Source organism: Triticum dicoccoides, chromosome 4B (assembly GCF_002162155.2).
Source record: "Triticum dicoccoides isolate Atlit2015 ecotype Zavitan chromosome 4B, WEW_v2.0, whole genome shotgun sequence".
Lineage (NCBI taxonomy): Eukaryota > Viridiplantae > Streptophyta > Magnoliopsida > Poales > Poaceae > Triticum > Triticum dicoccoides.
Genome location: NC_041387.1, coordinates 540393703 through 540409531, shown reverse-complemented (window position 1 = coordinate 540409531; position 15829 = coordinate 540393703). Strand labels below are relative to the sequence as shown.

Sequence of the window (15829 nt, the reverse complement as noted above, 5' to 3'; positions counted from 1 at the left end):
CGTTCTAAGCAAATAAGATGCAAAAACATGATAAACATCACATGCAATCAAATAGTGACATGATATGGCCAATATCATTTTTGCTCCTTTTGATCTCCATCTTCGGGGCGCCATGATCATCATCATCACCGGCATGACACCATGATCTCCATCATCGTGTCTTCATGAAGTTGTCACGCCAACGATTACTTCTACTACTATGGCTAACGGTTTAGCAATAAAGTAAGGTAATTACATGGCGTTATTCAATGACACGCAGGTCATACAATAATTAAGACAACTCCTATGGCTCCTGCCGGTTGTCATACTCATCGACATGCAAGTTGTGATTCATATTACAAGAACATGATCAATCTCATACATCACATATATATCATTGATCACATCCTTTTGGCCATATCACATCACAAGGCATATGCTGCAAAAACAAGTTAGACGTCCTCTAATTGTTGTTGCATGTTTTTACGTGGCTGCAATAGGGTTCTAGCAAGAACGTTTCTTACCTACGTCAAACCACAACATGATATGCCAATTTCTATTTACCCTTCATAAGGACCCTTTTCATTGAATCCGATCCGACTAAAGTGGGAGAGACAGACACCCGCTAGCCACCTTATGCAACTAGTGCAAGTCAGTCGGTGGAACCTGTCTCACGTAAGCGTACGTGTAAGGTCGGTCCGGGCCGCTTCATCCCATGATGCCGCCGAAACAAGATAAGACTAGTAGTGGAAAATAAATTGACAACATCTACGCCCACAACAAAATTGTGTTCTACTCGTGCATAGAAACTACACATAGACCTAGCTCTGATACCACTGTTGGGGATCGTTGCAGAAAATAAAAAAAATTCTACGCATCACCAAGATCAATCTATGGAGTCATCTAGCAACGAGAGAGATAGGAGTGCATCTACATACCCTTGTAGATCGCGAGCGGAAGCGTTCAAGAGAACGGGGTTGATGGAGTCGTACTCGTCGTGATCCAAATCACCGAAGATCCTAGTGCCGAACGGACGGCACCTCCGCGTTCGACACACGTACGGAGCGGAGACGTACCCCACGCCTTGATCCAGCAAGGAGGAGGGAGAGGTTGAGGAAGAGAGCTCCAGCAGCAGCACGACAGCGTGGTGGTGGTGGAGAGGCAGTACTCCGGCAGGGCTTCGCCAAGCTCTTAACGAAGGAGGAGAGGTGTTGGGGAGGGGAGGGCTGCGCCTTGGATGTTGTGTGTAGCCCTCCCCTCGCCCCTCTATTTATAGGGGAAGGGGGAAGGGGGCCGGCCCCCTCTAGATGAGATCTAGAGGGGGGCGGTGGCCAAGGGGAGGGGGCTTGCCCCCCAAGCAAGGGGGGCGCCCCCTCTAGGGTTCCCCCCAAACCCTAGGCGCATGGGCCCAAGGGGGGGTGCGCCCAGCCCTCTAGGGGCTGGTTCCCTGCCCACTACAACCTATGAGGCCCTCCGAGAGAGGTGGCCCCTCCCGGTGGACCCCTGGAACCCCTCCGGTGGCCCCGGTACAATGTCGATAAGCCCCCGAACTTTTCCGGTGACCGTATGTCAACTTCCCACATATAAATCTTCACCTCCGGACCATTCCGGAACTCCTCGTGATGTCCGGGATCTCATCCAGGACTCCGAACAACATTCGGTAATCACTTACAAGTCTTCCTAATAACCCTAGCGTAACCGAACCTTAAGTGTGTAGACCCTACGGGTTCGGGAATCATGCAGACATGACCGAGACAGCTCTCCGGCCAATAACCAACAGCGGGATCTGGATACCCATGTTGGCTCCCACATGTTCCACGATGATCTCATCGGATGAACCACGATGTCGAGGATTCAAGTAATCCCATATATAATTCCCTTTGTCAATCGGTATGTTACTTGCCCGAGATTCGATCGTCGGTATCCCAATACCTCGTTCAATCTCGTTACCGGCAAGTCACTTTACTCGTCACGTAATGCATGATCCCGTGACCAACCACTTGGTCACGTTGAGCTCATTATGATGATGCATTACCGAGTGGGCCCAGAGATACCTCTCCATCATACGGAGTGACAAATCCCAGTCTCGATCCGTGTCAACCCAACAGACAGTTTCGGAGATACCTGTAGTATACCTTTATAGCCACCTAGTTACGTTGTGACGTTTGGTACACCCAAAGCACTCCTACGGTATCCGGGAGTTACACGATCTCATGGTCTAAGGAAATGATACTTCACATTAGAAAAGCTCTAGCAAACGAACTACACGATCTTGTGCTATGCTTAGGATTGGGTCTTGTCCATCACATCATTCTCCTAATGATGTGATCCCGTTATCAATGACATCCAATGTCCATAGTCAGGAAACCATGACTATCTGTTGATCAACGAGCTAGTCAACTAGAGGCTCACTAGGGACATGTTGTGGTCTATGTATTCACACATGTATTATGATTTCCGGATAACACAATTATAGCATGAATAATAGACAATTATCATGAACAAGGAAATATAATAATAATCATTTTATTATTGCCTCTAGGGCATATTTCCAACAGAATCTTCTTCGGATAAGGAGGAAGAATCAGAGGAAGAAGAGGACGATGATTATGTGGCCTGATTGTTGATGTGCCATTTGTTTGTGTGAACTTTTATGTGTCATAAACTTGGTTGGGTGATTTTAAACTATGTCGTGCAATTGAACTATGCTATGTCTTTATTTTGCACATTTGTTTAATGTTTGAAACATCATAGTATTGTCAAAATGGACATGTCAAATCATATTTGCAAGCGCCGGTTGCTCGCGCATGATGTAAATTAGCGTGCCCGCTGGAGCTGCTCGCGCGCGCCATATTTTGTAGCGGTCGCTAGAGTCAGCGCCCTACTGTCCGCAAAAAAACCGCTATTTCGGTGTTGTAAAATGGTTTTAGCGCTCCACGCGTTTGTGCGCCTGTTGGAGATGCTCTAAAGAGCCCATATTCAATTAAGGTCTCCAATTGAGATTGGGTCACCCAATTTTGACCGGGTCAATAATTTCTCAAATCTATATCATTCAATTCTTTTATATATACTACTCCCTCATCCCAAAATAAGTGTCTCAATTTTGCACTGGTTTTGCACTAGCTTTAGTACAAAGTTATAACAAGCTTTGAACATTTATTTTGGGACGGAGGGAGTATATCACTAAGCTCCCTAGGATTGGAGACCTCACAATCAATTGAAGTCTCCAATTGAAATTTGGTCACGCAATTTTGTCAATAATTTCACAAACCTCTCTCATTTAATTTTTTTATACAATGCACTATGCTTCCTAATCTTAAATCTTCACAATTTCTTGAGGCTTCAATTTAGAATTGGGTCACCCGATTTTGACTGGGTCAGTAATTTCTCAAGGAGCTCTCCCATTTAATTATTTTAATCATCTATGCTTTCCTAATTTTAAAGTTCTGTCATTTGATTGAGGTATTCAATTTTGGATTTGGTTTACAATTTTGATCGGGCCAACGATTTTTCAAATCAATTAGCTGCAACTAGTCTATAAAAATATATCAACCCCTGGTAGACTCCCATCACCTGGAAAAAAACGCCACCATGTGATACTATAACATGAATATAGTACATGCAACCATCGATGAAAAAAATATCCCCACATAATTATGAATTGATTAGCGGATAACATAGAATTACACCGCAAAATTCCCACCAAATAACCGCATTGCAAATAAACATTAAACACACTCCATCGTCTCCTCCACCAGCCAAACTAAATATTCCAATAATTTCAAAATATAATGGTTATTAGTTTTTTGGAAAGTCAAATTTCTTTAACTTTGACCAAGTTCAGAGCCAAAAATATCGACATCCACAATATTAAACCAAAAAAATATGAAAATTCATTTCATGATGAATCTAATAACACCAATTTGATTTTATGAATTTTGATATATTTCTCTACAAATTTGATGAAACTTAAAGAGGTTTGACTTCTCAAAAAGTAATACACCATATATTTTGAAATAGTGAGTAAAATTATTTAAGAATCCCAACAAATTCAACGGTGCAGCAAAGCGCGCCCAACCCTTCTAGTAAAGAACAAAGAATATCATAGACATGCCATTTCCATAGTCTTCAGAGTAGAAATACAGGGAAGTATACAGGTCTGACTGATTCTACCAATTAATCCAACTTCACACCCAGTAACCAGCAATCCTACAAGGAAATTAATGACTTCAGAAGAAAAAAACTACAGTAACGTTGTTTCCCATGGTCTGTCGACAACAACTGACACTAAAAAAATTATGGAAATTTTGACACCTTACTGCATGAAAAAGCATACCATGAAATCATATATGTGTCTGCTGAGTGCTGAGTCATAGTGATTGAAACTCAATTACAAACCGTGCTTGCAAAGATCCTTGTAGAATCTGAATTCTAAATCCTTCACTAACTTATCATTAGCTTGCTACAGAAGAATACACGACATGAGATCAACAGGACGTCCGGACGAATTAATAGCGGAAGATGCAACACCAAAAACTTGAATGGACTCATGCCTACGACAACCAAATAGAGATGCGCCTTTATTTATTGTTAGTGGTTGGAACTGCTGAAGGCCCAATAAGCCATATTTATTCCTTCCTAATGTCTTGGCCTATTTACTGCATGGGGGCTTGGGTGGTGAGGCCTGTGTGGCTGTGTCTTTATTATGCATCAGCGCAGCGCTCACTCCCTGCTTCTTCTTTATGAGAATTAGAGTTCGGGGTGGAGAAAGCCATGAATGCCCACCCGTAAGAAGCAGTTCATGATTACAACGAAGTTAATGGTGTAGGTATACAAGTATGATATGATGGTCAGACAGTACGAGAGGTTTTAAGACATGGGAGGAGAGGCCTCTGCAAGCTGTGCTTGCCTTGTGGGTTTCACTCTAGCGTCCATCGCCATGAACTCACAGCCATCTTACCCAAGCTCACACGCTAGCTAGCTATCCCACTCCTCATCACTCACTCCTGTGCTGTTAAATTCAGCAGAGCACTGTTGCAGCAATAGATGGCCGGCCGGTAGTAGTTCCAACCAACGCACACCGGTTTCTCCATTGGACAGGAAGTTGCACAACCAACATCACGCCTCAGTTACAGCTGCTGCTGCGGCCTGAGCTAGCTTATCCATCCAGTGATCCTTGCACTTACTAACAAGGCAAGCAATGGCATCAGGGCAGGGGCCTTGTAGATTTTGTGGTGTTGCTCTCCTGGGCTGGGTGTGGCATTATGGCGTGTACAGCCCGGGCATGTAGAGCGAGGCCGCCTTCAATGGGGGAGGAGGTGGAGAGATTTGAGTCATTTAAGGTCACTCTACTTGTCACCCTTCAATGCCTGGCCTGGCCTGGCCTGCTCTCTCCTTAATGGGGTTGGATGGAGGCCATTTACGATCCCTTCTTTAGTGTCCACGCCCTCCCCTGCATGACCCCATCAATCGTGCTGTAGAAGAGAAGCAGCTCACTCAATTCTCCTCACCTCCTCCTATAACTTCAGTCGAGTACTCAGTTCCACACACATATATATAGGGGGTGGTGGTGTCTGTCATCACACCAGCCAAGCCAAAGATCGATGAGCACTGAATTCTTTAGAGTGCACAAGTTTCACCAGGAGTTGAGAGCCAAGAGGATGGAGATGCAGCCGGAGCTGTCGCTGGGGCCAACGTGGCCGGCGCTGGGCTTTGCCCCGGCCTCGGAGAAGAACACCAAGCAGATCAGCTCGTCTTCTTCCGAGTCGGACGGCAGCTCCCGGAAGAAGAGGAAGCATTACAACACCTGGGAGGAGCCCGTGTCGCACCCGCACCTGGAGCTCCATCTCAATGACCCCCTGCCCCTGGACTGGGAGCAGTGCCTCGACCTCCAAGTGAGTCCCTCCCTCCCCGTCTTCATAAGTAGCTAATTATTCTGTGTAATATATATTTGTATGTTCTACGTTGGGTACAACTCATTTCTTTCCGTAGCTCTCTCAACTAAAACAAAATCATTTGCAAAAAGAAAACTAAAGCAAAATCGAGCATGTCTACGGCGCCGACACGTGTTAACAGCCGGTAAAGTTAATTGTGGAACAAAAGCTATTTATGGCGCGGCGCATATGTATGCCCCGCCACGTCTGTCGCGCATGGACATGGTTATTGGTGGCAAAAATGCATGTGGCATGAACGTGCATGCAGAAAGCTGCACCTTGTGATAGTTTCCCTACTATCTATGACGCCCAGGAGGCATCTTTGTACGTAGTACCACATTGCCTAGAAGATGCAAGTATACATCGATAGGAGTATCCAGCATGGATGCTGTCATGATGGCCTCATCATTTGATTTAATGTGCTATATATGCAATGCTGTTTTGCAGTCCGGGAAGATGTATTACCTGAACAGGAAGACTTTGAAGAGGAGCTGGAACAGGCCCAAGGAGCAGGGCGTGAACCTGGAGCTCAACATGTCCACAACGGCGGCGAGGCAGGTCGCCGTTGCGGATGACGGCAACACCGGCGCCACTGCTCCTACCCTCTCACAACCAGCAGCGACAAAGAGAAGCACCGCTGGTGGCAACATGATCGCCGTGCCATGCACCAACTGTCATCTCCTGGTGATGCTGTGCAAGTCCTACCCCACCTGCCCCAACTGCAAGTTCGTGCAGTGGTTGGCACCGGCACCGGCACCGGCGACGCCACAGGCGGCAGCTCATCGCATGCTCGACGCCGCTGTGAAGCCGCTGCAGACCCTGAGCCTTCTCCACTAGGCGGACATGATGGCTGTAGAAAGGAAACCCTAGTAGCTAGTAGACCAGATCAAAACCAGGGTTAGTGTTTGGGGGGAGGAACCGACTATGCATGTATGTTAATCAAGGGATGGAGCAAGTAAGTAAATCTTGTACTAGTAGTACTATAACTGTTATTAAGTATAATTAATCAATAGTAATGGTGATAAATGTGGCAGCAAGAGATTGATGCATGAACGCTGTACTACGTGAGTGGTACACACACTGTTGCCCCGGCCTTGAATGAAACTGAGGCAATAGGGCAGTGAAGGATCCGTCCTGGCCCTTGTCTTGTCCATTAAAGAAGAGGGTGGACGGCCGGTGGTGGTGCTGCTAGGTACTCCAGCTCCTCGGCGCCGCCATAAAGGCCTTCACTGGAGTAGTGGATTTGGGCCGAGGCAGTGAAGAGGAGCATGAATGCCACACCTACTCGGACTCGACTACTCCCTCCTCCTTCGGTTGCGCACTCCATTCCCTTCCGTGTCTCCTATCCCCAAAACACCATGGGATTAAACCGCACTGACTCCCACTCAGAGTGAACAAACAATAACCTGAGATAGCTATACAGAGCTCGACACTCTGAGCAAGAAGAGGGCGAGGGATCCTAGGTTGTGCAAACTGTGAGTGCTGAGTGCAAAGCTACACGACACCTATACATGCAACGCAGGATGCAGCTCCACTCGCCCATGCGGCCATGCCCATGCTAATGAGCGTGCACTTCGCCACTTCCTCACGCACGCAAGGCGTCGAATCTACATGTGCATGCATGTGGCCATTGCCTCCCAGGAATCAGGCGTGGTTCTGCTCTTTCCCGCAGGCACTTGGCCCTAGGTTGGAAATCATGCTCTGTTCCTTGGTCACAGCACATTTTGAGCTCACTGCTCAGATGCCTCGGCCTAACTTGTCTACTGGGGGTGTGGGCAGCAGAGAGGATCTATTGCTCGTGCATTGCACAAATGATGAGAGTGGGCAGTGCCGAGTTAAACTATGCACTGTGACATGCCGTATTGCACTTGCACACCCAAGGCCACTTGACATCTCTTGTTAAGTGCTCTATCCGTGTTGCCACCATCATCATGTACGAGATGTGTGCACGTAAATACACTGCAGAGGTGGCATTCAGTTACGTATTTGGCGTCTATACCATACTAGGCTGCTCGTTGCCGAGAATGCTTGGTGGTTTTAGTTGGACATCAATGAATTCAGATAGGTCTTCAAGGTCAAGGATACAGACATACAGTCTCGATCCAGACAGAGAGGGAGAGGTGGAGAACAACTTATTATTACTACTACTTTACAACTTTGCATTCATGTATAACTGTAATGAATCTGCTCCATACCTCAGCCATCTTTTGTTCCTATAAATATTTCAATTGGTAGTGACCCGTTCAGCTCGGATACTATCAACCATTATGTCTGCATCAATCGACTGTCTTCGGATCTCTGTTACTTTCCTCATCTTTATCTTTGCTCCTATTGAGATGTCAATCTTTCGGCTTTTCACTATTTCGAGCCAATGACCAAATAACCCAACTGAACTTGCATGATTATTTTAAACATTTTAACATGTTCCAAGTACTCTTTCAACTAACTTCATTGTGGTTCCATAGAAACACACAGTCCTAGCCAGTAATAAGTAACTGCATATTAAAGATGAATAGGCTATTCACATTGCACAAATGGCCGAAGAAAATGGTGTTCAGTCGTGTAGAATAATGCTGTCAATATCAAACAGTTAACGGTCAGTAGAACATGGAAGTCTACACTATACAGAAGTCACTTTGACAAGGTACCCCAACATCAGTCCACCACCTTCAAGTTATGACTTAAGATTTGGATGCAGCATCAAGATTATTTGCAGGAAGAGTATATTTATTCCTAATTTGTCATGACTTGTTCCCATATCCCACTTATTCAAGAAACTGAATACTTCCACTACCTCAATACTAGCATAGCATTTCATTTATTCATTTATACACCAACCAATTCTGGAGTATGTTCGGCGATTAAATTTCACTACATTCATGATTTCCATCCTTGATAACCAATACAGCAACAGAACATCAATGATACCATTTACCTTAATAACGTTGAGAAAGCCTTTCCAAAGCGCGTTTTGGATACTGGCATGGAAGGAATATGTTTCACCGTGTAAAAAGCTCTACAGCTGGCCATCTGCACATGTTTGAATAACAATTATAATTTAGTTTCTAAGGGAATCTACATGATTAAAACAGGGCTAAGAATTAGTCGTAAGAGCAAGTCCAGCAGTTCCCCCATCCCCTTCCTCATCGTTCTTTTAGGGGAACAGAGCAAAAAAACTGCTTCCAGCAGTTCCCCAATCCTCTCCCCGTTTTTCTGGCCTCCCCCAAATCGTCCTCTCTCTCCCCTCTATGTAGGGGAACGGCGACCTCCCCGATCCCCTCCCCGACTCGCTGGACGAGGCAACGACTGCGCCCGGAAAACTCCCTCCCGCCACCACGCCACTGCCGTCGCTGCATCATCAGGTTCGTTTCTTCCTTGATTTTCTCTCAGATCCGAGCAGAATAGAGAATCTAGGGGAGGGAGATAGGGCGCCGCCGGGCAATGGAGGAGGGCCGCGGCTGCGGTGGCTGGGGGAGGGGCGCGGCTGCCGTCGCTGGACGAGGGGAGGGGCGTGGCTGCCGCCGGGCAGTGGATTCTGCGAGGAGGGGCGCGGCGGCAGTGGATAAGGGGGTGGGGGTTTGCTGGCCTGTATCAAAGGTTGGTTGATGCGTGCTTGCATCAGAGAGCAGCTAGCAGATTTTTTGTAGAAAAAGGAGCAGCTAGCAGATGTGTGTTGCCAGAAATTTTTCTACATCAGAGAGCAGCTAGCTAGTGTAGATGCGGCTACATGGGTGATGCGTTGTCCTCTTTTCCCCTAAAATAGCGATGATGTTGCTGATTGCTGCAAATTTACATGGAAAACAGAGAGCTAGCTTGCTAGAATCTATGCTGCTGCTATTGCTAGTTATTTGAGTTTAATCTCAGTGTACCTTTGTTTTTGTTACAGATTTTGGTAATGGACGATCAGAGTTATTTTGATCTTTTGCAAAATGATGTCGGATTGAATGATTTGCACTGGACCGAAGAACAACATGTCGATCTTGAAGGGCCTGAAGAACAACAAACTGATCTTGAGGGGCATGACGAAGAACAAACTGATCTCGAAGGGCCTGCAGAACCTACCCCTCCTATGACAGCAAGGTCTTCGAAAGCAAAGGCGAAGAAAGTAAGCGCTTCCAAAGCAAGTGCTTCGAAGAGGCAAAAGAATTTCAGCAAGGCTGAAGACTTAACTTTGGTGGATGCGTACCTCGAGATAACTCAAGATCCAATCATAGGAGTAGACCAATCTCGTGATTGTTATTGGAAAAGAATCGATGCTTACTTCCATGCCAATAAATCTGAAGACCATGGTCGCACACAAGGTTCTCTTCAGCATCGTTGGGCTATTATTCAAGAACAAGTGAATAGGTTAAAGATGCAGCATGGCGGGCTCAAAGTTCTTCCAGTACAGTTAATAGTAGTGCCATGGAATCATTTGGGGGTATCTTGGAGACAAGGGAGTCAAAAAGACAAGAGCGATTTGAGCTCATGATTGCAATGGACAAACAGAGAGAAGAAGATAGGTTGGTAGAAGAAAGAAAGAAACTTGCAATACAAGAAAAAAAGATGGAATTAGAAGAAGAAAAGATACGAATCATGAGAATGGCGGAAGAACGCATGATGGGGGCTGAAGAAAGCAAAATAATGAGCATGGACCTTAGTGGCATGGATGAGCAAGAACAAGAATTCTACAAATTAAGGAAGAGCCAGATCGTCAACCGACATCGTAACTCGTCGGCTTGAGTTATGTGTTGTAATCTGTACTACTTATTATCTTCGAACCATTTGGATGAAATGTGTCTTGTAATCTGTACTACTTATTATCTTCAAACCATTTGGATGAAATGTGCCTTGTAACTGTACTAATTATTGTCTTTGAACCATTTGGATGAACTATGTGTAGTAATCTGTACTATATCTCTGAAACATTTGGCTGACTATGTTAGCTAGATAATTGCTTCCATTATTTAGAAAATGATACATATAGTGCTTACACTCCCATTATAATTGAAAAACAGTACACACTTGCATAATCTAAAATGGTGACATAGACTACATTATTGAAAGCTACATCAGTCCACGGATCTGCCACAGGTGCTCAACTAGATCAACTTGCCGCTGACAGTGAACTTGTTTGTCTCGAATATCACTCTGAGCTTGAAGAAACTGAGTCAATGTAGCCGCCTCTCGGTGAGAAGGTGTCACTAGTTCTCCCATGTTATCGTAGCGGTAGTCTACACGATTTCCACGCTCATCTTCTATTATCATGTTATGCAGGATGATACAAGCTGTCATCACTTCTCCGAGTGTCTCCGGATCCCAATACCTTGCCGGTCCACGTACAATAGCAAAACGAGCTTGCAGAACACCAAAAGCTCGTTCGACATCCTTCCGACATGCTTCTTGAAACTGGGAGAAATTTTTGTTCTTCTCACCTTTGGGATTTGGAATTGTCTTCACAAATGTTGCCCACTGCGGATATATGCCATCTGCAAGGTAATACCCCGTGTTGTAGTTGTGTCCATTGATGGTATAATTCACTTCTGGAGCATGCCCTTCAACTAGGTTTGCAAACACGGGTGAACGGTGGAGGACATTTATATCATTATGAGATCCTGGTAAACCAAAGAAAGAATGCCAAATCCAAAGGTCTTGTGAAGCAACGGCTTCAAGAATGACCGTGGGTACGCGTTTATGGCCAACAAAAAAACTTTGTGTGCAGTAGGGCAATTTTTCCACTTCCAATGCATGCAGTCGATGCTTCCGAGCATACCCGGAAACCCCCTTTGCTCTCCAATTGCAAGTAATCTAGCAGTATCTTCAGCATTTGGAGATCTCAGGTATTGACCCCCAAAGACCTCGATCACAGCACGCACAAATCTTCTAAGATTTTCTAAAGCGGTGGACTTTGCTAGCCGACAATACTCATCAGTAAGATCAGCTGCTATCCCATAAGCTAGGATTCGAAATACTGAGGTCAATTTTTGATAAGGATGTAAACCAGGAACACCAGCACTATTTCTTCTCAGGGAAAAATAGCTATCATGTGCCTCTATAGCACTTGCTATGCGCAGAAAAAGAGGACGATGCATTCTATACCTGTGAAGAAAAACTTAAATGAGACATGAAGAGCAACTACTATGGTGAAAACGAAATAGATGCACCAATCTCATACCTATTGCGAAACATCCTTGCCTTGAAGGTGGGGTTCTCTGCAAAATAGTCCTTGTGGAGATTCTGAAAGCGTTCCGCAAAATCGCGCTGAAGAGATTGACGTCCCGGTTGTGAACCTCCATGTCGTGGAGCATCCAACCGGGCTTCTTCTTCCTCTGCTACAATTGCAGCCATCATGAGTTTCTCATCTTCGGAGGAGGAATCTTCGCAAAACTGTCGGGCCAAACTTCGACGGTGACTCATTTCGTTGTGGAGAGATGGCAGAGAGATGGCGCAAGAGAAGTAGAAGAGGAGGCACGATCAGGATTGTGATAGATATGAGGGGTGATCATGTATTTATAGGGCTGAAACTAGCCGTTGGAAAACTAGCCGTTGGAAACTAGCCGTTGGTAGTTATGAAATATTCTTAAAATATAGAATAAGGGAGATGTTTAGGGGAACTGCTGGAGTTGAGCAATTTTTAGGGGAGAATCTTTTTAGGGGAATCCCCTGTTTTGAGATATAGGGGAGAAATTTTAGGGGAACTGCTGGACTTGCTCTAAGAACTTTCAGTTTGGTACTCAGAAATGGTCAGGGGGTCAATTGAGTTACATAGAAGTATAACAGTTCCTCCACATGAAAAAAATCTGATCAAACCTAGACCACTGTATAACAATCAGAATGGCCCTTCTTTTTCTGTCCATGTATTTATTTAAGACAGCAGGAAATCATCTTGTTATTGGGCCGTTAAATAAAGCAAATGTATAACAGCAGGTCGTTCAAGAAACTATGCACAACACGAAGATGAGCTTTAAATAAATGAAATGCTGTCTGCTGCTAAGTTTTCGTTTTCTATCTACAGTCATGGCTATTATGAGGTGCATGAACAAGGAACAAACACTGCCACACTTCATGCCAAGTTAGAAGAACATAACCTTCCCATTTTAAATGGAAATAAATGTTCTTCAATGCTGAATATATATCTTCTGAATGAACATGTGACACATCTGCCGCAAAAAACGTGTGAAACTTTCCATCCATCCCAATAATACCATAGCCAGGGTTCTTCTTTACACCACTATCTCTCATCGACATCCTCAGCATCTTCACCTGATCACATTCATTTTTACTTGCATATATTTGGCATACCCTTTGCAACTTCGAATGCCTCTTCAATAAGTCCAGTTTTACCCAAAAGATCAATAGTGCATGCATAATGTTCTGCTTTAAGTTCAATCTGACAGCTCATTTTCATTTCTTCAAAATACCGCCGCCATTCTGAAACTAACCCTTTTTTGTGTGAATCATTCTGAAACTATCCCACTATGACTGCATGCAGAAAGTACCCCAAGGAATATAATCTCATCAGGCACATACCTTTTCCTTCCAACTACTCAAATAGATAAAAGGCCATCACCATCGAATTCCAACTCACTACATTTCTCTCTCCCATCTCATTCACGGCAAGTACAGCCTTACCACTGATAATGTAGTTATTATATATGCACCTACCAAGATCCAGGCAACCCAACTGAGCACACTCACTACGGTCGCATTGATCAGCTCGACATTTTCTTCAACCATCTTTTTTAAACAACCTCACTGCTTCCCCAGGATGATTTGCCTGTGAATAAGCAGCGGTCATGCAACTCCAAGAAACTGTATTCCTCCTAGGCATATCCTCAAACGGGTGAGCTGCACTTTCTATGTGACCGCGCTTGCCAGAAATGCTAGTCACCTAGGAGCACACATCCTTGACCGCCGTGCCGTCGAAAACCACCCTGGTAGAGGACACACACCCGAATTTCCCAAACATATGCATTCTCCAAGCTCACACTTCCACCTACACCACCCTCTGCAACATGGTGATAGTGACGACCCTCCTTCCCCCGCGCTAGCAATACCATCTGCCCATATCGACGATAGCATAGCAGCCAGGACGGGCGCGGAGAAAACTCCTTGTTGCTGCGGTGCAGCTCCGCCGTTGGTGGCCCGCGGACGGCGGGAGCAGTAGACGCAGCGACGCCCTCTCGGGATCCGGCGGTGCGGGAGGACGCAACGACCCCATCTTGGGCGCCATAGATGCAGGAGGACGCGCGACAGTGGAGATAACGGAGAGAGAAGTGGAAGGAGGAGCGTGGGGGCGGGCGGAGCGCGACCAGGTCGCCGGCAGCGGCCGTAGGAGCAGCACTGTCCCTCGAAGCCGCGAAGCCCATAGCGTGGACCACGCGCGATGCGCTGGCCGCTAGTTCTGTTTTGATCTCGCGGTGCTTTTCTTTTTTATCAAGAAAACTTCTAATTTATTCATCTTCAATCAATTTTTTTAACTATTCATCTTCAATCATTGTAGTATAAGAAACACTAGAAATAATAAAAATTACATCCAGAGCTATAAAACACCTAGCGACAACTACAAACATTGAAGCGAGCCGAAAAGGCGCGCCGCTGTCATCAGCCCTCCCTCGTCGAAGTCGGACAAAACTTGTTGTAATAGACAGTCGAAAATTTGTCGTGTTAAGGCCCTATAGGACGAGCACACCAAAACAACAACTACCGCTGATGAAGAATAGCGTAGATCGGAAGGATGCAACCTGAAAACACACCAACGACAACCAAATTCAAACAGATCCACCAAAGATAGATCCGCTGAAGATACACCTTAACACGTCCATCGATGATGCTAGACGCATCACCGGGACGGGGGCTAGACGGGGAGAATCTTATTCCATCTTCAAGGAGTCGTCGTCGTGTTGCCTTCCTGAGCAGCACATAAACCCTAACAAAACTCAGAGAACCATCTAAAAACGGAGCCCTCCCGTCGACAAAGGTCGGGATCCGGCCTAAACTAAACCTAAGTCAACTAATCCTTTCGTTTCTATATAAGATCATTTTTCACACTATGAGGGAGTGGCTGTCAACCAAACCCTAAAGCCAACTCAAACACACGACCCCCAAATGGTCCTATAGCGTTCGTTTAGGATAAACGGACACAAATTGTGGCCCAAAGCGGCGGAGCAAACGGAGAATGTCTGGTTTTTTGTCCATCGCGACGCATATCCGGCTCAAATTTGGGTCGCGTTTGCGTCGAAAGGAACAATGCGCAGATGGACAGGATGCGCGCCCTTGTCATCCCCTGGCCCACTCGTTGGGGACACAACACACCCACTTTTCCTTCATTTCCCAAAAACCCTCTCGCGCTCCCACTCTCCTCTCTCCATGGATGGCACCCCGAAGAAACCCGGTGGCCAGGCCGCCACCACCGCCCGCCCCACGACGAAGAAGAGGAAGAAAGAGTGGTCGGAGCTCAGGCCGGCGGAGGTCGCATGGCTCGACATTGTATAGGCCAAGAGAAGGGCTCGGCGGACCGTTGCACGCGGAGAAGAAAGCCACTGCCGACTACGCTGCCGAGGCCGCGGCCATGCAGCACAATGTCGCCGTCGACCACAATAAGGCCATCTCCGCCAAGGCCATGCAGGCAGCGACGACGCAGACCCTCTTCATATGCTGGGGTTGTGCCTACCCGGGCCGGCCATTCTCTCCGCCGCCGCCATGGCCGCGGGCTCCTCGGTCGTTCACCCTCCTCAGTACCAGTCGCCGAGCTCCTCCATAGCACCGGAGACGTCCGGTTTTCATGAACTATGGCTGTTGGCTTGAACTACGGGCCACGATGATAAAATTTTATTTGTAAAAAGTTTCAGATGGTCGGACAAGATGTGTCCACGCGGTGGACGCATCCAGAAAAACGGCCGGCGCCGCCTTCATTGGCCTACCCAAACAGCAAAATT

At 46.1% G+C, this 15829-nt stretch overlaps 2 protein-coding genes and 1 long non-coding RNA gene across 3 annotated transcripts; 2 read left to right on the top strand and 1 right to left on the bottom strand.

Annotated features, from left to right (window-relative positions):
- The first annotated feature begins 5441 nt into the window (after window positions 1–5441).
- Window positions 5442–6951, top strand: LOC119291347. Its single transcript, XM_037570097.1, has 2 exons — window positions 5442–5873; window positions 6360–6951. The coding sequence occupies exons 1-2, from the start codon at window positions 5583–5585 to the stop codon at window positions 6747–6749; spliced, it is 681 nt and encodes a 226-aa protein (XP_037425994.1). The 5' UTR covers window positions 5442–5582; the 3' UTR covers window positions 6750–6951.
- A 2170-nt stretch (window positions 6952–9121) lies between these two features.
- Window positions 9122–10424, top strand: LOC119293847. The gene is made up of 2 exons (XR_005143234.1): window positions 9122–9274; window positions 9799–10424. It is a non-coding gene; the product is annotated as an uncharacterized LOC119293847 (long non-coding RNA).
- Window positions 10425–10958: 534 nt separating this feature from the next.
- LOC119292799 lies at window positions 10959–12602 on the bottom strand. The gene is made up of 3 exons (XM_037571500.1): window positions 12067–12602; window positions 11665–11990; window positions 10959–11452 (listed from the first exon to the last, which is right to left on the bottom strand). The coding sequence occupies exons 1-3, from the start codon at window positions 12306–12308 to the stop codon at window positions 10959–10961; spliced, it is 1062 nt and encodes a 353-aa protein (XP_037427397.1). The 5' UTR covers window positions 12309–12602.
- Between the last annotated feature and the right edge of the window lie 3227 nt (window positions 12603–15829).